We start from the raw sequence: 25,944 nt of genomic DNA on the forward strand, positions 1-25,944 counted from the left end.
CATTCTACCCCCACAAAAGTATTATTCTTATGCTGCATTCAAAAATAGTATGTGTAAATTTCAGAAGACAAGTAATATGAGCTGAACAGAAAGGCCAGCTGCCAAGTAAAATTGATATCTGATACTTAGAATTTTTGGAATTGAAACAGCTTCTGGTTGAATAGTTGAATTAGTTAACACAACTCAACTCTGAAAGGCCTACTGTGATAAAGCAATGACATTTAACCAAGGCTGTAATTTAATTGTACTGTACCCTTTAGCAATAGCTCATTGATCTGTGAAAATATTTGCTGCTTGGTTTAATTAATTTATGTTAGTGAAATAAATAACTGCATGTTCCAAATTTCAGACTTCAGTTTATAAAACCCACTTTCCTTGGAAAACTTGTTAACTTCTTCAATATGGTTGGACGACAGGTGTTTCTGATTCCTTAGAGCTTAGAAGTAGCTCCGTTCAAATGAAGCCACCAATTTTACATTTCAACTTCTGAAGTGCCACGTTTAATCTTAAACTACTTTTTAAAACAAGCATTCATTGCTTATGAGAAGCCAAGGTGCAAGTCAGTTTAATAATATTATAACTTTTTCAAAGTCCTTTTTGGGATTTTTCATACTTTTAATTTTCAAGCTATCTAAATTAGGGAGGAAATACTTTAAGCTGGAGAACTTAGAATATAAATTGGCAGTTTCCTCAATTTTCAAAATTACCTGGAAGATCAACCCATTATTTGTGTTAGCTTGAAAGCATTTTATGGAAATCTCTTTGAATACAATGAGGTATATTTCTATTATTACATAATAGTAGGACTATTTCCAAGGATCTCTTTTTAAAAAGTCTCAAAGGTTATATAAAAATGAACTACCACTTGTATAGTATTCAATGGCTTAGGGCATACTTTTTAACATGTATTATACCATTGGAACCTCAAATGAAACCTCGTTTTACAAATTGGGAAACTGTGGCCAGAAAAGTGAAGTGACGGGTTTAACATAACATTGCTAGGAACTGAGTTCATCCCCAGTCTCCTGGTTGTGATCCTGGCCTTTTTCTCTATGCACTGAGTTACACCTTCTGATTACCTGAATTACACAGAGGTGCAGACACCAGTGCTTGGAACATTTCAGAGGTCCCATGAAGATCTGGGCTCTAACCTAGAGTAACCCAATGCAGTTGTGAAATTTCTAAGTCTCATATTTTTGCTTCTATATTGTGCATTTTGAACTCTTCATTTCTTAATGTTTTCTTATTTTAATATACAGTGTTTTAAATGACTTAACTTTTGATTGAAGTTGCTTTAGAAAGAATCACCATGTTTAATACTCCTGGGCCCCTGTCATGTCCTCTCTACAGTGGTTTTCAATGGGGTGGCGTCTGATTTTGCCCCTAGAGACATTTGGCAATGTCTGAGGACATTTTTGGTTGTCACAACTGGGGGAGTGACATCTAGTAGGTAGAGGCCAAGGATGCTGCCAAACATTCTGCAACAACCAGAATAGTCTCCCCATACCCCAGAGTTAGCTAGCCCCAATGGTCAATAGCGCTAAGCAGGAGAAACTCTGCTCTAGAGGTATATGTATCGCATCTGAAGAATAACAGGCCTGCAGTCCAAAGTACAGATAACACAGCATTCCAGATCTCTTAGTGGTTACAACCAACCATTGTGGCTTTCTGTCTTGTTGTACCCTTCAAGGATACTTTTGTCCTCCCGTTCTGGACTGCTGGGTCTTTTCTGATCATAGCTCATACTCTTTCTTGCATGTCTTTGCTCTTCATGAGATTTTGTTCTGCTCGGTTCCATTTTTATCACCATCTCCTTACTGATAACTTTGTATCAATACTCATGCCTATCCTTCAAGTACCAGCTAATTTTTCCTCTCCAAATCGTACTGTAGCTCTGAAATTCCCTTCCCCAAAATTCACAACTTATCTAATGTCTCTGAGAACCATGTCACATTTTGCCTTGTAATTATTTGTTTATCTCTCTTTCTGTATAGTAAGTTCCTTTTGCTTAGGGCAGTGATTCTAATCCCAGTGTGGTCTCCAGACCCACAGCATCAACATCACTGGAAATGTTTTAGAAAGAAAATTCTCAGACCTTACCACATACCTACTAATTAGAAACTCTGGCAATTGGATGTGGCAATCTGCAGTTCATAAATCTTCCATGTGATTCTGATGAATGTTAAAGTTTGCAAACCACTAGTTTAGATTACCCAAATTTGATTTATAATGCTGTTTAAGGCACGTAGTTGGCATTTACTATTGTGTGGATGACCTGTTAAATTATAAGCCAAAGGACTCAGTAACTATGAAATTGATAACTCTGTTGCCCAAATATCATGAAAAAAAATTCAGGTATACATAAAGAAAAAATGGAGGAGACAAAAATCAATTGGGAATAGCCAAATAAGAAAGCCCTCTTTATGTTGATTGTCTTTAGTTATAACTTTTCTTAACCAAACTTGGACATTGTATTTAAAAAGCATGGATTAAATTTTAGGATACTCATTTTTGTTTAGATATTGAATGTTTAAAAATGCTGAAAATTAACCTTGCTTCAAAAGAATGTAATTTATTAGATGCTATAATGTATTAGTGGAGGCCTTGATAATATTTTTTTAGGAGAATTGTTTTCTAGGCTCTTTAATAAAACTATGCTTCACAAATAATATAGGAAGAGCCCAAGCTCTTTCCATTGATTTCAGTTTCCTATAGCATGGTAAATATGCCTTCTATGTGTTATTGGCTAGTGCAGATTATCTTTTGGAAGTCAGTGTTTAGCTTCTAAAAAACAAAGAACTGGGATTTTTAATATTTTTTTTTTTCCTTTTTGTCCTGCAAATTCCTCCTCCTTGACTTTCCACCTTACAGGATTGATGAGGATCTGAATTTGCAGGTCATAGACATTGTGTCTAGAATAAAGTTTAGTTGTGTTATGCCTGTCTTAAAACCTAGAGTTCACACAGGGTGGCCGTATAACCCCACGATATAAGCCAATTGCCAGGTCCTGAGGCATTTATCCCTAGAGGGCAATGACATTGTCTCTTTTATAAGTAGCTTTGGAGAGAGGAATAATAGGAATAATAAAAAAATAGGAATAATAAAAGCTGACATTTATAAAGCCCTTTCTCTGTGCCAGGCATGTTAGAGTAAGGACTTTGTAGGCATTATCTAATTTAATCCACTAAGTATTACATGCTGTTTAAAAGCCCCTGCTGACCATATCAGGAAGTAATTTCCAAAACTTTTCAGTTTTATGGAACTTTAAAAGATACAAAAATGTTTCCATCATTTAGAATCAAACTCCCTTGAGAGATAATATTTTGTTTTGATATAAATATATATATATTTACTTATATAGTTATAAATAAACTTACTCTTTCTCCATACTCAAGTTTGAATGGAGGGGGATATTGATGGAAAAGTTTGCTTTCGAGAAAGACTTGAGAATCTGAGGATATAACTGTGTTGTACAGCTAGGAATATTCAGACTGCTTGTGGTTCTTTTGTTTCTGGGAGCTATTCCCTGTTCCAATCTTGTATTAACAGTTTTTCTTTTTTTTCTTTTTGTCTGACCCAGTATACTTGGGCCATGCATGGGGTATTCTCAGACAGGTGACTTATCTTTGGCAAAGTGGTATGTGAGCACCTTCCTGGTTGAGACCAGAAGCTGTTCCCAGCCCCCTGATACTCCTGAATATACAGGAAATAGATCACAAGATGAGAACAGCTTAGATATGAATCAGGTGATTTTATTAGTTCTATGGGGAGTAGATGACCTTGAAAATCCTTTCCAGCTCTGAATTTTACTAAGAGATGTAAGTCTTGGGAGATGTCCTTCCAAGGTGACCTCTTGAAAGTTAACATTAAATACATTAGCCAGTATTACCATGTTATTCCCTGATTTTTTGAAAATCCTATGGTTTTAGTAGAAGCATATTGGACAAGAAAATACAGATGAGTCAGAAGAAGAAAGAAAAAGGGAGAGAGATGAAAATTCTAGAGTTCAGGCCAAATGATATTAAGGAATTAGGTGGGTCCTTTTTTTCTGTATTTGTTTTCTAATTTTATTTTTATTTCTCCCCAGCTTCACTGAGATATACGTGACCAATACAAATTGTTTAGATTTAAGATGTAAAACGTGATGATTTGATATACATATACACCATGAAATGATTACCACAATCGTTAATTATCACATCCATCACCTCACATAGTTACCCTTTTTGGTAGTGAGAATTCTTAGATCTACTTTTCTAGCAAATTTCAATTATACAATATAATATTAACTATAGTTACCATGTTGTACGTTAGATCCTCAGAACTTATTCTTCTTGTAACTGAAAGTTATTTGTTGATTAAATGAAATTTCTGTGTCATTCCCTTCAAAATTGCATTCCTTCTTACATTCCTATTGATTCCACCATCTCTCTGTCCCAGTGACTTACAGTAGCATTGGATTCTGACAGGTGTTATCCCAGACCTCCCTTCCTCCTCATTCCTAAGTGGTATTTAGCAGAGGATTGCGAAGGGAATGGGGATGGTGAGAGACTGGAGAGGTATAGAAAATAGAGGGGTGCATTTCCTGTAAAACAGAGGTTCCCAACCCCTAGACCATGGACCAGTACGGGTTCATGGCCTGTTAAGAACCAGGATGCACAGCAGGAGGTGAGCCAGCGAAGAAGCATTACCACCTGAGCTCCGCCTCCTCTCAGATCAGGGGCAGCATTAGATCAGGTCACCAGGCATTAGATTACAATAAGGAACAGGCAACCTAGATCCCTCACATGCACACTTTACATTGGGTTCAGTTGGGCTCCTATGAGAATCTAATGCTGCCTGTTCCTTATTGTAATCTAATGCCTGGTGACCTGATGTGGAACAACAGTTTCATTCTGAAACCACCACCCTCCCCCAGTTCATGGAAAAATTGTCTTCCACAAAACCGGTCTGAGGTGCCAAAAAGGGGACTGCTGCTGTAGAGAATTTCCAAACAATAAGAAAACTAAAAGTTGGTCTGCTTTTTTTTATCATCATGCAAAGGCAAGAGCAATGTCAATGACAAAATACTCCCCTCCACAGAAGGTTCCTACTTTGTTCCCTGCACCTGCTATGTCACTGTGTTTTAGCAAAGGGAGCTTAAGTTCTTTTGGAAATGGAGAAGATATGGACATCTGTTCACCATGATACTCTTAGAAAAAATCTAATAGCCTTTTCTTTTTTGTGTGTGTTTTGTGTGTGTTTAGGCAAGGAAACAGTTACCATTCTTCCAGGAGCCTCTTTTTTCTCCAGCGATGAATCATTTGCAATGATTAGAGGGTACGTAATAACAGAGCCCCTCATGTTTCACACAGTGTGGAATGAGCTGAATCATCCTCTGAGTATGTTAGCAAGGCTCTGAAACACAGCCACATTTCCCAGCCAGAAAGCTATCAGGAGTTTGTTCGGCTGCAAGATGTGAAGTTATTCACATCAAATGTTAAGCATTGAATATCCAGCCCACCATTAGGAAAAGAACCCCCAAAATGGAATCTATGTCTTTATACCAACCAGACTGAAATAAACATTTCTAAGGTTCGTTCTGAGGATTCTAACATTTTCTTCAAACTGTGTTCATGTTCTAGCTAGTGTTTGTCTTCAAATAGTCACATTCTACCTCACTGAAGGAAACAATCTCCCTGTGTACACCTGATCATAATTTGTTATTGAGACAGTGTATACTATAACTTTAAAAAATTCTTAATGATTATTTCTCTGTATCAGCTTGGATCTGATCTATTTGGAAATCAGTTGTATGGTGGGGGAAGCAAATATATTTTGGTGTTATGAAGTTATTCTAATTGCTGGCAAGTTCAAGCAAAGGGGACAAAAGCTTGTTAGGTTTGCTTTATTCTTCCTCTTTCTTTCTCAGGGGCCATGTCGATCTGACAATGCTAGGAGCCATGCAGGTTTCCAAATATGGTGACCTAGCCAACTGGATGATACCTGTAAGTAGACATTTTTTTATTCTGAATTATGCTTGGATCAGAATAATTATTTTTTAAATACTAAGGCAAAAATCTTATCAAAGGGCCATGAGATCACAAGTCTTTTAAAAATGAAATATTTTAATGTATATTTCTTATTAGAATCAAATTTTAATTAAGCAGGCACTGAGATGTATTCAGCTTTGCCAGTTTACCATGTAGTTGGGACTAAAAGTAGTCAAGGTCAGAGCCAAAACATCTTCCTTAGAAGAAACCAAGTTGGAGGAGACTTAAAAAACAGAAAAAGTGCTAATTATACACGGAAAGTAAGAAATACAAATGTTTACCATAACCAAAGTTTTAAACTAGAAAGAACAATTAACAAGTTTGTTAATGTTGTTAGTTCTATTAATCAGTGATTGAAATAATCTTAATTGGTCATGGGACCCCATGAATAATCATTGTCCTCTACTATGGAATGCAAAACCTGTGAGAATTTAACATCGTCGTGAAATGCACAGTTGTCATTTGATAATGACCTAAATCAAGGAAGAAACCTCCTAGAATTAGCTTTGAAAAGAGGACTGTTATCACTGACTTAATTCATGAGTGTAGTTCATTATAGACCAGGTTGTTGCTTCCCAATTATGTTGCATGGAAACAACAATGATTATGTTTATGATTATGAGCTCATTTTGGCTGGTAGCCCAGTTGCTCTTTGTGTGTGTATTTAAGGATTTTCATGTGTTTCTCTATAGAACCAGCTAAGAAGAATCTTGTCAAATAACTGAGGCTGGTGTTCTATGATACAACAGTTTTCTTGAATTTGCTTTTTAATAATTTTTTGAAGAAGGTGGATTAATGTAGTTGATAATAATATTAGAGATCATGTTAGTCTAGCTCATTTGATCTAATGCCACCTGAAATGTTATTTTAAGTTTTAATAATTATTCAAACCCTAGTTTCCAAACTTGGTGGCATATTGGAATCTCCTCAGAGTTTAAAAAAATTTCGATGCCTGGGTTCCAGCCCAGATAGTCTGTAATTCAATTAGTCAGGGATGTAGCCTGGACACTGGGTCATTCAAAGCAACTCAGTGGTTCTAATATGTGACCAGGTTTGAGAACCAGCATATTAAAGATTGATTACAACTCAGCCCATTTTAAAATGTAAGAGAAAAACATCATTGAGCCATTATGGTAAGAACTCTTAGCAAATTGTGGATTATGTTTTCAGTTTAGTTGTAAAAATATTGATCTTTCTGAATCAGCCATAATTTAAGGGTCCACAGTTTTTAGTTACTTCAAAAAAAAAACATCAGGGAGGGTCTCCTGAGCATCATATAGTAAGTCAGATTGAAAGTATATGGAGGTACTTGTGCAGGAAATTGGAATGTATTTCTGTTTTCAAGTTTTAGGAAAGGGCCATATAGGGTAGTAGAGTGAGTATAGGAAAGCAAGCCCTGGGTTTTAGCACTGACTCTACCAGTAATTGAGGTGTGACCTTGGACATTTCACTTATGCTCTTTGGGTTAAAATGCCCTCATCCATAAAGTGAGGGTTTGAGACCAGATAATTTTATGGGTCTCATTTGGTTCTCTTAGCTTAGTGGGCAAGAGCAAGGCCCTGTAGTGAGATAGTCCTGGGTTAAAGTCTTATTTCTGACACTTGCTGGCAGTGTAACTTGAGCTGATTTCCTGTTTTTCCTCATCTGTAAAATGGGAATCATATAATAGTACCTATTTGTAGGACTATATGAAGGACTACACATGATAATGCATGCAAAGTACATAGCACAGAGCTTGATACATAGCACCTGGTAAATTGGTTATTATTTTTATAAGAAGTTGTGGATACCTGGCAAAGAAGAGAACAGCATTGGGTCCTATGAAAAAAAGCAATAGGGTTTTAAATATATCTGTTTCTCTGGACTAATGATTTTTGAAATCAGTTTGCACAGTGGTCCTGGGTATGGAGCAGAAATGTGTTAAATTTCTTCTTCCCTTTGGGGAACATGCACATCTTTATATCACTGTAAGATTTGTTTAGATTATGATTTATCATATAGAAAGGCTGGAAACTCTCATAGTGACAATGTACATTATATAGTTATTTGTAGGAAAGTTTTTCCAACGTGTATTATATTTTTACATATCCTGTTAAGATTCCTGTGAATGGCTAAAATACAAATGTTTATTACTTTATACTTTTCTCAATATAACTTGGAGCCTATGAGTTCCCAAAGGAATGGACTTCGTATGGTAAACAGCTCTGGAGTTCTGTAGCAACATCATGGAAATCTAGTTGAGAAAAATTAAGCATAAAAAGTGTTCTTGGGTTTGGTTCCACTGTTTTGATAGTGGAAGTTGGTAGTGTTACTTCTGATTAGCATTTCTTTTGTTGCTTTCATAACTGATAATCATTTCCTGACTTCTTTGTATATATTTTCATTATTGAGACTCAGGGAAGCTTCAGAATCAAGACCATAAGGTTTAGTTTGGTTTGAATTTCAGCTCTACCTTTTAAAATTATGTGATCTGGAGCACATGTTTTTGCTAGGATTAAGTGAGAAGAAAATGAAAAATGAACACTGACAGCAGTCTCTAAATAGTGGCTGCTATTAAGTAATGCTCTATTACTTAAAATTAAAGAGAGAATATTTACCTTAAAATATACCAGTATAAGCAAGATGATCTTGCAGGAGCCAGTATAACCTGCTTATCCTAAGTCCTTATTCAAGCACCAAAAATTAAGCCCTTTTTAGGATACATTTTTTTCTGTTATTGGTTATGGATAAAGATATAGCTTACCTTCCTTACGTAATTTCAGTAAGCAAGCTATTTTTATTTGTTCCAAAGGTTTGTTGACTTATATAATTTAAATATATTTTTATTGCAAGATCTGGCAGTCAAGAAGCTGCAAAGTTCAGTTTTATTATATCATTTTTCATTTATTTTATCTTTTTCCTGAGTTTAATAATCTTTCAATGGCTGTATAAGCCATGAATTCTCAGCATCATGACATCATAATCAATCATTACAGCATCAGATTACAATAAACATTAAGCCTTCAGGGCAAGCAAACGATGTGGATGCTATTTGTCTTACCCTTTAATAGCTTCTTAGTATGCAGTGTTGGTCTCACATGCACAGTTTTTTAACAATTCTACCCTGAGCATCCAAAGAGAGAAAACTTGACAAAACAGGATTTGGCTCCTTCAAGCTCCCTGCTGATTGTGATGATGGTAAAACCACAGGCAAGCTAATAAATGATGGAAAGATGTGCAGTCTGCTGAATCTATATTCAGAGCTGCTCTAGTGCCTTCCTAATGCCTATTTTTGGAGAACAGCTGGCATTGATTATTGACTTATGAAGGGAAGCAGATGTGTACGGTCAGCTATGAGAGCTGGTTATTGAAAGCACAAAATAGCAGCCCACTGGACAGGGCTGCAGTACGTGAGTGGCACGAGAGCCAAGAGCCCTCCTCTGTGTGGAAAGGATTGAATGAAGCATTCTTATGGCAAGCAAGACACTTCTGGTGTCTTTTGTTTTTCCTTTTCTCCCTCACATTTTTCACCTCTTTGTGCATTTGAAAAGAATAAATACTAATTAATGTCATACTCATGTGTGCTCCATGTCTGAGCACATAAAATTGGTTGGGTTCTCTGGATATGCTGCCTGTTTTAAATCAGTTAAGTCTCTAGTATTCCTGGTTATAAAACTACAAGGGGATTTGTGTCCAAGTTTCAATCCATTAGTTTAGTTGTATCAATTGTAATCCAAACATTAAATCCAAAATATAGATATTTAAATATATCATGACATAGATGAAGAAATAAGCATAAATCTCTAGATATTGTTTTAACATTAGTGTATTGTTTATTTGGTCCTGAGGCACAGGAAAAGAAAAACAGGTGGAAAATATATATGAGATGGTGTGAAACTTTTACAATTAGTAATGCCTTTCTCTTATTAGTATAATATAGTAGAAATCTCATAAAACTTTGGAATTAGACAGACTTTAGCTTAAATACTGGTTCTTATTGATCATTTAGTGTATCACTGTTTTAGTATATTCATTGGTAAAATGATAACTTTTAATGCATGCTTGTTCTGGGGATTAAATTAGCTCATTCATTCAACAAGTATTGATTTGGCAAAGATTAAGAGCCAGGCAGTGTTAAATATAAAGGTCAATGTTTTTGGGAATGCAACAGTTAACAAAACAGACAAAATTCTCTGCATTTATGGAGCTGACATTCTAACAGAGGTCAGCAAACTGTGGTCCATGTACCAAGTCTGGCTTCTGCCTATTTTTGTAAATTTCTCTTGGAGCGTAGCCATATCCACTCATATATATATTTTTTATGGCTGCTTTTCTACTGCCACAGTAGAGTTAAGTAGTTAGAATAGAAGCTGTGTGGCTTGCAAAGCCTAAAATATTTACCATTTGGCCCTTTACAGAAAAAATTTGCCAACTCCTGCCTTAGCTCATTGATTCGAAACCTTTTTTCTCTAATAGAAGCAAGTAATGCTGTACATTTCTCTCTAATCACTGTATTAGTGACATCTACAAATTTTTATGTTGTTTCAGTCTCTTCAAAATACTTTCTGACCTTCCTTGTTATTTTTTTCCGTGACCCATTGTTTATTTAGAAGTGTATCAGTTTCCAAATATTTGGTGATTTTCCACATAACTTTAAAAAGTTTTTCAGTTTATTTCTTTTGAGGTCAGAGAGCATACTCTTTATAGTGTCAGTACTTTTAAATTTGAGACTTGTTTATGGCCCAGAATATAGTCTAATTTTAGTGACTGTTTCATTTGCACTTGAATATATATTCTGCTCTTGTTGGGTAGATTGTTCTATAAGTGTCATCTGGGTCAAATAGGCAGTTAGTGTTGTTCGAGTGTTCTGTGTCTTATCAGTTACTGAGAGAGTAGTCTTGAGCTCTTCAGCTATAATTGTGGATGTGTTTTTTTTCTTTGAGTTATATCACTTTTTTGCTTTATCTTAGAGCTGTTACTACTTGCATTCATACACATTTAAGCTTACATTCTCCTAATGAATTGATCTCTCTGTCGTTTTGTCTTTTAAATAGTATTCCTTATATTGAAGTCTACTCTCTGATACTGATATAGTCACTCTTCATAGTATCTTTCTCTATTCTTCTGCCTGTAACCTGTGAAAACCTTTATTTTTAAGTAGGTTTTTATAATCATGTAGTTAGATCATTATCACAGTATCATCTTATGATCTCTAACTCTTAATTGGAGGTTTAGACCATTTACATTTAATGTAATCACCAATATGGTTGGATTTAAATCTATCAGAATTTTTTTTTTCTGTTTACCTCATCTGCTCTTTTTGCCCTTTGATTTTTTTTAGATCAGTTAAGTATTTTTTGAGTATTTTATCTTCACTGTTGGATTACTTTTTAGTGGTTTCTCTAGAGTCTCCCATATATGTATTTTATCACAATCTACTTCAAGTTATATATCACTTTATGTATAATGTAAGAATTATACAATAGTAAACTTCTATTTTCTGCCCTTATTGTGTGTGTTATTTTTAATGATATTTAAACCTGTGTGTAATATAAACCTTATAATACTTTGCTATTATTTTTGCTCTAAACAGTCAACTATCTTTTTAAGTAATCTTTAAAAATGAGAAAAAAAAAATCTCTTTCATCCTTTTCCAACGTATTTTCTGTTTGTTGCACTTTTTCTGTGCACAGATCTAGATTGCCATTTGATGTTGTTTTCCTTCTGCTTGAAGGACATCCTTTGATGTTTCCTGTAGTATATGGCATATGGATGTCTCTCAGGTTGACCTTTTTCAATATTTGCTTTTAAGCTGTGTTAAGATTAGTTGAGAGTAGCCTTTAGTTGCAGTCTAATTTAGTCCACTACTGAGGCAGTTTTCTTCGGAGGACTCTACCTGATGCTCCATGTATTATGAAATCGTTTCTCACTGTTTGGTGGGATTGTGAATTGTTCCTAGACCTGTGTTGGTTCTAGGTAATTTTTTACCTAATGCTTGCTTAGTGGTTCTTTTTCAGGCTTTGACTAATTTTTTCTCATATATGTGCACATCAGTACTCTGCTAAAGACTTGAGATGTTCCTCCTCCGCAAATCTGAGTTTTCTCTCTTTGTATAGTGACTTTCTTTCTGGTATTTTCAGATCTTAACTTAAATTGTATTTGCCTCAGCCTCTCTGAAGCCAACAAGACTGCTGGGTTCCACTTCCTATACTGCAGCCTGCAAATTCTGTCCTGGCAGTAAGCTGGGGGAAATTGTAGGTCTATCTCGTTGCCTTCCTTTCTTTCAGAAATCATAGTCCTGTACTCTGTGTGGTCTAATGTCTGAAAGCTACTTTTTCATGTTAGTTTGATTTTTTTAAATGTTTAATATCACTGATAACATTTTTGAATTTATGTCATTGTGTATCTACTGATGGTTTTCTTAGTACAAATCCATAGAAGTATAATAGCTTTGTCAGTATTGTAGGGATTTTGATATATATCACTGAGTTACTGGCCAGAAAAATTATCCCAATTTACTCTCAAACTGTTTCTACTCTATTACCAACATTGGTATCAGCTTTTTAAAAGTCGTATTATTTTCTTCTGTTATTTGGCATTTCTTTAAAAAGCTGCTCTCTGGGACTAAGGGGCAGCCATGCCTTACTCTTCTGGAGGGCACTTAATCCTTTTCACTCTTGTTTTGGAGACCTTCCTTTTGGCTTCTAGCAATTATCAAATTCCAGTGCTGCTATCTTTTGTTATTTTAAAAAACAACATTGATGTTGACTATTCTATGTCAGTGAATGTATCTTAGGAGATCCACCATAACAAGCATGTGTGTGAGTGTGCATGCGTTTCTTCTGTTTACAATATTTTGAACAAGCTCTAAATATGGGATAAAATTAAAACACAGCTCTTTTATATCTCCTTTCGTACTCTTTGACCTTATTCTGTTAGGGAAGCTTTTCCTCTGCCCTTAATGAATCCTCAGGCTGCATGACATTTCAGCTAACTCTCAGAAAATAAACTGCTCTTAGGTCACTTTAATTCATAAACTCGGTCTTCATTCAGAAATTAGAGGGTCCATTCAAAAACAGTGAACAATGCTTTAATAATCATTCAAAAGCAATGCGTCTCCTCATTTTTGATCTCCTGGTTATGGTCTGCCTGCATTTGAAGGTTATATGATATTCTTTTGCTTTTTCTCTACCTTCCTTCTCTTCCAGCTCACTGTTTGGCACCCACTAGGATCAAAATTCAAGAGAAAGGGAAGGCAAGGAGATAGGGCAGGAAAGAATTTACATATCTAGGGACTGGTAATACTGTTTAATGGCTCCATGATCTCTGGTCTATAAAACTATTTAAAGCTGATTCCTCCCTCTCTCTATGTGGGGAGTCGGGTGAGCGGTTGTCTTTAGAGCCCCCCTTCTTGGTTCCTCCTGCAGCAGCTGCTCCTATGGGTGATGGCTGGATGCTTCCCCAGCAGCTTCTGACTTTCCAGTGGCCCACTTAACACATAGACTCTTACAGGTAGAGTCCTTCGTCCTGGGCTGTCCTGTTGACAAAGCATTAAAACCTGTTTAGGCTGGTTCTCTCTCACATGGTCCCCATCTGGGAAGCACTCACATTTCTCATACTGCCTCCAGTGATAGTGTAGTTACTTCCCCCAAACAGCCCCTTTAGCTTTCTCAGGTAGGAGTCAGGCAGCACTCCCTATCTGCAGGGACTGTCTTTCAGGCCCTGGGTTGTCAATGGAGTGATGGGCAGACATACCATTACGATTTCCTTGGTTGCTGAGAAATGTGGGGGTGGGTAGGACACCTTTCATTAAATAAATCCTTCATGTGAAACTCTGTGCTATTCCCATACTGTATTTCTTGGTCCTGCAGAGGGTCCCAAGAGCCTTGGAATGTGCTTTTGACTATTTCCTTTGTCACTTCTACTTCTGAGCTTCTACACTACACGCTGGTATCCCCCACCTCTTCTATCAGCCAAAAGTGAGACAGTAAGATCTCATCTAACATCTGGTTACCACCACTTTTGCTCATCAGCCTACCTTTTTCTTGTTGCCATTAATCCTCTCTATTTATCATATTTAATTCTGCATGTGATATAAAACTTATACTACTTTACTATTATTTCTGCTCTAAATAGCCAACTCTCTTTTTAAGTAATCTTTAAAAATGAGGAAAAAACTATTTGATAATTTTTCAACATATTTGCCCATATAAGCTCATATTCAGTTAAGCCTTAATGCATATAAGGGTGTTTTCCATCTATGGTTCCAATACCTCTAGGTAGTTCCCCTCAGCCTGTTCTGTTTTCCACTTTCCACAGAGAACTGTGGAAGAACCCAGACAAACCCTGTTTGCCCTACCTGGGAATAAAAATACTGACCCATTGGATTGGACCTTTACTTCCTCTGCTGACTAAAAATGCATTCCATGCCTTCAGAATTTCTAAGAGCAAAATATTATTTCCTCTCATACAGTGATTTAACAAATGGGCATGCATTTTTTTAGAAAGCTAACTTTTTATTAGTGATTCATGAATTTGGGATGTTATTAGAAACATAAGTTATTTATTATACTTTTCTTGGGTGCTATATTTGATTATCCAAAAATACTTTTATCTATGACTGTCTGGAAAACATGTTGAAAGCTAATGTTTAGTTTCCTTATTTACACCCGATATTTTTCAGACTAAAGGTATATTTAGAGACTGACATATTTGATATATTCATTTTATGAGGAAAATTTCTCTTACTTGAGAGATCCTGTCAATGATTAAAAGCTATGATTAAGGTTTAGAAGCCACAGCTAAATTCTAAATCTGTTTTTGCAAGGAGGGAACTAACATTATTAAGCACATGCCACTGGCCAGGTTCTGAATATTTATTGCCATTTTATCCTCACCGAACACTGAGTTAAATATAAATATTCCTGTTATTATAAATGAAGAGACTCAGGCCAAGGGAGTTAACTATTTAAGTTCACATCTGTGGCAAGTGATGAAAAGAGAAGTGGAATCACAGTCTTCTTTGCTCTTATGTGCTTCACATTCTGCCACAGGTACTTTTGGGGATATTTAACTGCCTTTCAGAATGGAAGCAGAACAAACTGCAAAATACATAAAAATCTGTCTAGCATTCTGTAAGCCTTATGCAGAAATGATTGTCAGGTGAAGTCTGTTGCAGTTTCAAGGATATATGCTGGGTATATATGACTCTTATTTATGGTGGGATTTTTGAAAGGCACTAGGTGGACTATTTGCATGTTGGTTCTTTTGCATCCTGTTTCCTTTAAGCTCTCACCCAAATTCTAAAGTCTCCACTGCCCAGTCACTTATAGTTAACCTAAATGCCATATATGAGGTACTTTATCCATTTTATTTACCCTTTTGTTTTTTGTACTCTATGAATCAAATAATTTTTTGGAAAATTTCAGGCCCTCTACAAAGAACATTTGTAAAATTGGCTTGCAATATTTCTTGAACAGGAAACATTGAAGCACAACTGTGGAAATACGAGAATCATTGCAAAGAGAGGAATACTGAAGAGAAATTTTAAAAAGATTAAGATCAGAAAGGAACCAAAGCAAATTCATTAGCAAGCCATCCCACCCAGCCTAGGCCCTCACACATGTTAACTTTTACAGAAGCAAAGGGACATGGGAATGTGAAAGACATTCTCCATCTTCAACAGTCTTACAGAGATTTTGCCTTTTGATTGCTATCTGAGACTTTTATCTGGAGAAAAGGAAATATTTCTCCTCTTGCTGTGTTTTGTATGATATATTTTGAACAGCTACTTAAGACTTTGACTCTTCACTAGAACTTGGATATGTTCAACATAGAGACTAAAAGAAAAGTGAGCTAGATATCCAAACTATGCTGCTTCACTGCCTACCACACACTCTTGTAAGAATTTGATAAAATATTCTCCATCTACTTTGGCGTTGAAAGGCAGACTTCTTTGCATAGAGTGGGATTTGGTCATCTTTGAATCAGTCGATCTCTGTCTCTCTCATGAACAATGAGTTTGATATTTGCTATAAATATCCTTTTGTCTAATGATGCATTTGTATGACTACAGCAGCCTCTTCTCATTAAACAGCTCACTTAAAAGGAGGAGAAGAAACATTAAAAATGATAGATGAGGCCTCCTAGAAACCCATTATTAGTAATATGATAAATCATAGTGTTGCTGATATGACTTAGCAGGGAATGAAACCAAAGGGCTAATGACAACTGCTAGTGACCCTGTAGCTAAAGGCTAATAAATCCTGAAGACTAAATTTTATTAAATGAATTTTGTACTCCTGGTTGGTGAATTCTTTACTTCTCTCTTCTTTTGGTTTAGAGATCATCTTGATCAACACTTTTGAGAAAATGTTTAAATATACTCTCTATAAAAATAGAAAGTAAATGCATACATCCAGCTTAGACAGTTATCCACTTATGGTCAGTCTTGTTTCATCTGTACTTAATTTCCCTTCTCCTCAGATTATTTTGAAGCAAGTGCTGCACATATTCCATCCATAAACATTTCAACATTATCTGAAAGATTATTTTCAAATTTCATTATATAATGATTCTTTTCATAAACTGCAATTCTGTTATCCCATCTAACAATAAGGAATTAAGGATATAATTCTTTAATATCATTCAGCTGTACAGCACCCTAATGTTATTAGTGGAAAACCTGAATCCAGAGAAATGAAGTGACTCAGCTCAGGCTGCAAAACTCTAGTTAATAGCTAAGCCAATATTAGAACCTATCTCTTCTGTCTACAGTTTCATAGGGATGCTCTTTCCACACAGGGGAAAGTTTGCCTTTGAAAAACAACATTCCAATACAAAGAACCTTCTGTAATTTTTTTTCAAATATTTTTCTGAATATTTATTGCCATTTTATCCTCACAGAACACTGAGTTAAATATAAATATTCCTGTTATTATAGATGAAGAGACTCAGGCCAAGGGAGTTAACTATTTAAGTTCAGGCCAAGGGAGTTAACTTTTAGAAGCAGCTGTGTCCAAAAGAAACTGTCATCAGAGTGAACCTACAGAATGGGAGAAAATATTTGCAATCTATCCATCTGACAAATGACTAATATCCAGAGTCTGTGAGGAACTTTATTTTTATTTACAAGAAAAAACAACCCCATTAAAAAGTGGGCAAAGGGCATGAACAGACACTTCTCAAAAGAAGACATAAATGTGGCCAACAAACATGAAAAAAAGCTCCAGGCACAGTGGCTCACACCTGTAATCCCAGCAATTTGGGAGGCTGAGGCAGGCGGATTATTTCAGGTCAGGAGTTGGAGACCAGCCTGGCCAACACGATGAAGCCCCATCTTTACAAAAATTCAAAAATTAGCAAGTCATGGTGGCACGTGCCTGTAATCCCAGCTGCTTGAGAGGCTAAAGCAGGAGAATTGCTTGAACCGGGGAGGTGAAGGTTACAGTTAGCTGAGGTTGAACCACTACACTCCAGCCTGGGCGACAGAGTGAGACCCCATTAAAAAAAAAAAAAAAAAAAGCTCAACATCACTGATCATTAGAGAAATGCAAATGCAAATCTAAACCCTAATGAGATATCATCTCATGCCACTCAGAATGACTGTAACTAAACAGCTGAAAAACAACAGATGCTGGCAAGGTTGCAGAGAAAAAGGAACACTTTTGCACTGTTGATGGGAGTGTAAATTAGTTCAGCCATCGTGGAATACAGTGCAGCAATTCCTCAAAGACCTAGAGGCAGAAGTACCACTGGACCAAGCAATCCTATTACTGGGTATATACCCATGAATATAAATAATTCTGTAATAAAGTAACATGTGTTTGTTATGTTCTTTGCTGCACTGTTCACAATAGCTAAGACATGGAATCAACCTAAAGACCCACCAATGATAGACTGGATAAAGAAAATGTGTTACATATACACCATGCAATACTATGCAGCCATAAAAAGAAACAAGATCATGTTCTTTGCAGGGACCTGGTTTGAGTTGGAAGCCATTATCCTCAGCAAACTAATGTGGGAACAAGAAACCAAATACTGTATGTTCTTACTTGTAAGTAGGAGCTGAACAATGAGAACACATGGACACATCAGGAAACAACACATACTGAGGACCTGTTGGGGTATGGGGAGAGTGAGAGCATCAGGAAGAATAGCTAATAGACTCTGGGCTAAATACCTAGGTGACGGGATGATCTGTGCAGCAGAACAACATGGCACACATTTACCTGTGTAAGAAACCTGTACATCCTGCACATGTACCCCGGTACTTAAAGTTGAAGGAAAAAAAAAAGCAGCAGTTGTGTCTCTGCAGTCACTTTACCTTTCCAGACCTGAGCTCTTTATTTGTAAAATGTGATCCATGGCATAGTTTTATTCAACAAAATTTGTTAACATTGTTTTTCTTTTTGCATTAGGTGTTGTATTAACGATAAAGGGTAGATCAGTGAGCAAACCCAATACAGTCCTTTCCTGTACAGAGAATATTTTAATATCTATGATGAAGTTAATAAGCTGTGGGAGACAATGCTAAAAGGTCACTGCAGTACACTACACATGAAATATGTTGGTTTGGGAAGAACTAAATGAGTTTGCATTAGTTAAGTCATCTTGTCCAGGAACATGGTATATTTTACTATCCAGGTCTCATTTTACCTTCGTTACATTTGTTACATTATTTTATAGTTCTTGTCAATATTTTGAGCTGAATAGTCAATTTCAGTTTCCAAATGGCTGTTGCTAATACAAAGGAAAACTGCTGGTTTCTATTTATTTCTTATATCTATTCATTTTACTAAATTTTCTTATTAGCTATAATAATTTTAAAAATATTCTTAGATACTCTATAAAGCTCTCTTATCTGAAAATATTTTTAACTTAATCATTAAAACAATGTAAGTAGTAGTGATTGAGGACCTTGATTTCGATGAATTCATTTAGAGCTTTTACTTAATATTATGTTGTGCTTCTAATAAATGTCCTTTATACTGTTCTAAAAGTTTGCCTTTGGTCCTTTTGTTTACAGTTTTTAAACTGAATGACAGTTGAATTTAGTCAGTGTGTTTCCATCTGTTTAATCACAGTTCTTCGTCCTTAATTTATCAATGTCATTATTTAAATTGATGTTGAATCAATTGGTCTTTTAATACAAATAGTCAATTTTTAACAATTTGTAAGATATTCTTATGCCTTTTGGTCTCAAATTTTCTGACTTCTTTTGGCAATTTTATTAATTTCCATTTTCCAAAACACATCTATTTCACTTGGATTTTCAAATTCATTCAACCCAAAACATGTCATATTCTTTCATACCTTTAATTCCCTCAGATTGTTATTATATCTACTCTTTATCCCAATGCTGTAAATGTTTAGCCTTGCTAATTTTCTTTACGTCTACTCACTTTTTAATGTTGTACAGGTTCTAGATTTATAAATTCAAATGTTTATCTGCAGTCCTTATTATAAAAGCATTTAAGGCTCTGTGTTTTTCCAAATACAATTTTAATTGTATTTAATTCCAAATACAATTTTAATTGTATTTAATTCCAAATACAATTTTAATTGTATTTAATTCCAAATACAATTTTAATTGTATTTAATAATTCCAAATACAATTTTAATCTTTGACAAAGTTCTTATTTTCATTAATTTCTAGGTAGCTTGTAATTTCAGTTTTTATTTCTTTTTTGGCCCAATCATTTATTATAAATGTTTTTTCTTTGAATTTCAAAGGTTTCGAGGAGTTATTCTTTACATTGCCTTTTGGAATTTATTGGGTTTTCTTGGTGGCCAGATAATTTGTTTTTTTCCTAACCTTTACATGAAAATAAGATAATTTTATATAAGATTGAGCTTGTTAGTTATTGTATTCAGATCTTTTACTTTCTTTGTGTGTTGGTTCAGACAATGTGGTTAGTAGAAAGCAAGTAAGCATAGAATTTTAAAGACTTGAATTCTAATTTTAGCTTTGTTACTAACAAATTGTGACTTTGTACAGATTACTTTCTCTCTGTTGGTCTAATACAGCACATCCAGAAAACCCTCCATGATGATGGAGACATTTTATATGTGCTTGTACAATGGAGCCATTAGCCACATGTGGCTTTTGAGTACTTCAAATGTAGCTAGTATAACTGACAGACTCATTTTGTAATTTTGTTTAATTCAGATTCATATAGCCACATGTGGCAAGTCTAATTTATGAAGTGCAGATCTGATCTCTGAAATTAAGTTCTTGAATTCAGTAAATCCCTAACAGAACCCAAGGCTTAAAATTTAACCTCTAAGCTGTGGATCTACACATTTCTAAAGATGCTGCAATGTAATGGGGAATTTTGAATACTTAGAAAAAAATCGATATTTGAGAGATGGTAAAACTTCAGCATTTTTCTACCTGGTTCAAGCTTCTAACAAGTATGAGACCTAGAAATAATCTACATTTAATAATTTAGCCTATGGTAATATAAAGGCTTTGAAATGTGGACAGTTATTTTAGTGAGGATTTGCTTCTGAAAGTCAATCCTATGATGAAAATTGCATTCCAATTTTGCTTCTGAGTATATTTTACTTCCATGTTAAAAGTTGCAAAACACATAAAAGCTATCATATGTTCTTCTCCCAAAGGGCATTGGTTCAAAAAAGAAATTATAAATTATGTAGAAACTAATAAAAATAAGAGCCTTATGTCAAAGCTTGAGGAATACAACTAAAATTATACTCAGAATAAGAAGAGAACCTTAAGTGCTTTTAGTACTGTGAAATGATACATTGACCACTTCTGGCTTGTGTGCATTCCTTACTGGTCTGATGCATGTGGTGGGCCACTGTTGAAGAACTTGCAGCACTCGATCATCCTAGCAGCTGGGATAGGTGTCAGCACTGGAACAGATGATTACGGTTATTGTTAACGTCCAGATATAGCAGTTTTCTTTTGTTTGGGGGTCATATGATATGTGACATACATCTTTAAACCCTAGAGTTATCTTGATAAATTCACGTTATGAAAACAATATGGGATTGGGACTGAGTGAACATGAGTTTTCCATCACGTTATGAAAACAATATTGGATTGGGACTAAGTGAACATGAGTTTTCCATCTCCCATTTTATCCTCTCTGTCTCAAGACCTCTTCTGTCTAAACTGAATACCAGGCAAAATCATCAGTATTTTACATTTACCTTTCTCTCTCCCCTCTTAGCCAATGTAGTGGAATTATTTTAAGTAAAAGGCAGAGTTTTTAACTTTGTTTCCAATAAATTCAACACTATCCATATTACCATTTGATAACTCAAGTATATCATTGGAGTATTTGTCCTAATACTTCATTTATAGAGAATTATTAGAGAATAAGATATTCCATCTATGAATTTTTTCAGATTATCCAAATTTAGCTATGCAAGTACCAATTTCAAAATATAGTTCTGAATAGAAAATTAGATAATCAATCTTTTTACATTTGTGCATAAGGAGAGTAAATATATTCTGCATGAAGGCCTGACAAAGACTCCTCATAAGCTTTGACTCAAGTACATGTTTTAGCCATTCACTATCTGTCTGGCATATTTCTGTGTTATAATTATAGCCTAGAACAGATCTAAATAACCAGACCCTCAAAAATTAATCCATAAATATTATGGAAATGGCTGTCTTAAAAGGCAAATTTTTTCTTATTTTTTTACTGCCATAACTTTATGAAAACAAACTTATTACTCTAACACTTAGAAACTATCTGCTAATATAATTGCATCCTGAATGTAACTTCTGCTTGTAATAATGTAGTTTCAAGGAAACTTAATTTTTATAAACCATGGCTTTCAGGTTGACGAAAGATGAATCGTTTATTTATAAGCACATTTGAAAGCTTTGCAACTTTAGTCCTAAAGGATCTGACCGTATTTTTAGAAATTGTACATAGGACATCTCTAAGCTTGCTGTCTGCTTCTTAGTGAAATTAATTAGCACCATGCAACAGATTAGGAACAATAAGAAAGAAAAATAGTGCAATAAGTTCAACATAATGTACATTTTAAAATAAGAAGCATCTTTTATGGAGATTTGATTACCTCTTTCTGGAAGCTGGGAAAGAGACTTCATCCAGATTTTTTTCTGACCTGTAACTTCAGGTGATATGTTTAGCTTTTCTTCATTGTACAATATTTTTCTTTTTTGTAAAGGAGAGCCTGTTATACATTATGCAAATACTTTTTAGGGGATGAGGACTATCTTTATATAATTGAGTTTATTAAAAGATGTTCAATATGAACAAAGGAAACCATAACAAGAAAAATAAGAATGTTAAAATATAGAAATGGTACATCGTTTGTCATAGAACAAACGTCCAGTCTGTATTTCTAATTTTCTCAAACTTTAATAATATGACCAAAGAATATTGTTTTAAAAAGTCCTAATGGCTGTGTATGCTTTTTTTTTCCAAAACTCTATCAGAAATCTAAGTTGTCTAGCATCAAGATAGGTTTATCAACATAATGAATTGGATAGTAAAGCTTTTTCATTGGAAATAAAAACAAAAATCTCACACATGCAGTTCTTAGATTTATTTTATTTATTCAGAAACTAACTTATGACTTTGTTATGCTAGCATACCCTGTGGTGGTAAATGTTGGATTCCGCAAAGAAATAAAGTTCAGTTACTATAAGAAAGTAACTCATTGTTGAAAACAAAGCACAAATTTATTTGACTCTCTCAAATTTACTTGTTTTCTGAGTCAGATTTTGCAACGCTTTTTAGCAACAAGCTTAAAGATTTACTAGGAGAGCTCCTTATCAAGGGAAACCTGAGAACCATTCTGTTTTCATTTTGATGAAAAACAAAACAAACAAAACCCACAGGAACAGGCTGCATACTGACTTTTTAAATAAAGTTTTTGTTGTAAAAATTAAAATTATTCTAGATTCATAGAAAAGCTGCAGAGATAATACAGAGTTTCCATATGCCCCTCACCCAGTTTCCCCCATTGTTACAATCTTACAACATGAAATATTTGTCAAAACAAAGACACATTGGCACATTATTCCTAACCCCAGACTCTGTTTGGATTTCATCTGTTTTTCTGTACAGGCCCATTTTCTGTTTCAGCATCCAGTTCAGGGTACTGCATTGAATTTAGTTGTCATAGCTCCCTAACCTTCTCTGATCTGTGCCAATTTCTGACTCTTTCTTTGTTTTTCATAATTTTGTCAGTCTTGAAGTATTAACTGGATGTCTTGCAGAACATCCCCCAATCTGGATTTGTCTGATGTTTTTAGAAAGCGTATCATAGAAGTAGAGTGCCCTTCTTATAACAGTGGTTATTGTATATCCACGTTGCATCCCTGGTGATGATAATTTTTATCACTTGGTGAAGGTAGTACTAACCAGGTTTGTTCACTATGTAAAATTACTATTTTTTTCCTCTCTACTTTGTTCTCTGTGGAAGCAATTTAGTACTTTTAGCCCACCCTCAAGGGTCTGGAGGGAGATTAAGCTCTACCTCTTGGAGGGAAACTGTGATAAGAAATATATTTTACCTTTGTCCCCCCCACTCCACCCCAGTTCCTGACACTGAGCTTCTACAATGCTTGGAATTTCCTGAGTGAAAGGGCGATAAGAGCATTTTTATTGTTCATAATAAGCCCCTTTCAGCCATATCTGAATTTATACTAATGTGATTCTCAGTGGGCCCTTAAATAGCTTCAGTATGGAGCTGTTTGCCAGACAGATCAAGATATGATTAGAGGGTTGGAAAGTTCAGCCCCTCACACAGTGTCTAGGAAGGAGAGAGGGTCTGGAGATTGAGTCCAGTCACCAATGGCCAATGACTTAATTATGCCTTTGTAATGAAACATCCATAAATATGCCTAAACAACAGGGTTCTAAGTGCTACTGGGTTGCCGAACACATCAGAGTTCTGGGAGAATGTCATACCTGCATAGAACACAGAAGCTCTACGCTCCTGCCCCCAAACCTTGCCCTATATATCTCTTCCGTTGGACCATTCCGTAGTGGTATCCTTCATAATAAACCAATAATAGCAAGTAAAATGCATTGCTGAATCCTGTGAGCTGTTACTGAGAGGGGGTTGTAGAAATCTCTTGACTTTATAGCTGGTTGATCAGAAGTACTGGCTGCCTGGACTTACTATTAGGGTCTGAAATGGAGAGCAGTCTTATAAGACTGAACCCTTAACCTGTGGTGTCTATGCTAACTCCAGGTAGTTATGGTCAGAAGTGAGTTGAATTGTTAGGCACTCAGCTAATATCTGAAAAGTTACAGAATTGCGTAGTGTAAGGAAACACCCCACATATTTGATGTCAGAAGTGTTGAGTATAAACAGTTGAAGAGGCATTAATATCTTTTGCAATTCTTCTGGAGAAAAGATTTGTCTCTTCTCTTATGTTCTTAAGTGTGTTTTATATTTTGGTTGCAATACAATACCATGTTTATTTTTATGCTCACATTGTTCCAGCTATAGCCATTGGGAGCTCTTTCAGGTTTACTGCTATACCCCTTTGGTGTCTTTCCATTCTTTTTGTTTTTCATTGAGCACTTTCTTACTTTCTGCTACTACAAGAGGCTCATCTTATATTTCTTGTGCTCCTAGAATCAACTATTTCTTCAAAAGCCATTCTTATCAGAGAAATGATACATAGAAACCAAGATCTGGTGCTAGGTGTGCTTGTTGCTACTGGGCTATTATAGCTTCTAGGCCTTCTCAATGGAGAGAGCTGTGTTATATGCATATGTATTAAACCACACTCATACAGTTTTAAATAATAAAAATAAACAACTTTCCATTTTAGACCATTTTCCTAAGGATAGAGGAAAAAAGTACCTCCTTACTGAATAATGGTCGCAAGGTGGTATGAGCAGAATGTGTTTTCTTTCAAATACTAGACCTAGAAAATGGTCTCCTTTGGATTAAAATAATGCTATTTTAGCAATTACACCTTACCATCAAGTATTTGTCACACTTGAGTTCCAGGCGAATATGAAAGAGGTCATATCTGCCATACAGCCATGTATTAGTGTTGTAAAAGGAATAAAGTCTTCTCACTGTAGCTCCTGCTTCTCATCTGAGATTGTACTAGATTTAACATGTACCTCAACTTAGGTCCATATAAAATGAAATAGAAGTATCCAGGGATTTTACACACATGGATTTTTAAATACTATTTTTTCCACACATTTAACATTCATATCTGGTATTATGAATGGTTAAAGTTATTGGAACCATCAAGATCAGAAATTTAAAAGGTCTCCTATGAAATTCAGGGAGTTGAAACATTGGCCTATGAAGAAATAAGTTAAAGCTTGTATATTCCTATATATGTTTTTACCTCTTCTGATCTTTCTATTTCACTTTGAAAACAATTTTCCATTCTATCCTATTTTTCATTTTGTCTTGGGGGTGGCGGCAGGGGAGATAGGGTCTCACTCTGTACCCCAGGCTGGAGTGTGTTGGTTGGTGCAATCAAGGCTCACTGTAGCCTTGACCTCCTGAGCTAGGTGATCCTCCCACTTCAGCCTCCCAAGTAGCTCAGACTACAGGTGCATGCAACTACATCCAGCTAATTTTTTAAAAAAAAAGTTTCTGTAGAGGCAGATTTTACCATGTTACCCAGGCTGGTCTTGAACTCCTGGGCTCAAGTGATCTGCCTGCCTTGGCCTCCCAAAGTGCTGGGATTACAGGCTGGAGCCACCACGCCTAGCTGTTCTCAGTAGTTTGATTTCTGCATCACCAAGTTCTTCACCAAAGCTTTCATTTTACTATTACTTTTCTCTAAAGGCGCTTCACTACCCCCCTCACCCCATCTAAGAGATTGCTCAGTAGTGTTGACTTGAAAAAATAAGGTAGAAATTAATGCTCCCTGAATTTCCTGTTATATCTTTCAAAAAATTAACTTTGTGACAAGTCTTCCCAAAGTCAT

The 25,944-nt window shown here is 35.5% G+C and overlaps 1 protein-coding gene across 3 annotated transcripts in view; it reads left to right on the plus strand.

Annotated features, from left to right (window-relative positions):
- The window catches only part of OXCT1 (3-oxoacid CoA-transferase 1), a 139,755-nt gene that overhangs the window by 77,073 nt on the left and 36,738 nt on the right, over positions 1-25,944 (plus strand). For all 3 annotated transcript variants that reach the window (XM_032278854.1, XM_032278857.1, XM_032278858.1), the window contains 2 exons: positions 5,247-5,319; positions 5,912-5,987. In XM_032278854.1, coding sequence (XP_032134745.1) covers positions 5,247-5,319; positions 5,912-5,987 — 149 coding nt within the window. The remainder of the gene's footprint in view (positions 1-5,246; positions 5,320-5,911; positions 5,988-25,944) is intronic.

Source organism: Sapajus apella, unplaced genomic scaffold (genome assembly GCF_009761245.1).
Source record: "Sapajus apella isolate SASKATOON/1434 unplaced genomic scaffold, GSC_monkey_1.0 scaffold11, whole genome shotgun sequence".
Lineage (NCBI taxonomy): Eukaryota > Metazoa > Chordata > Mammalia > Primates > Cebidae > Sapajus > Sapajus apella.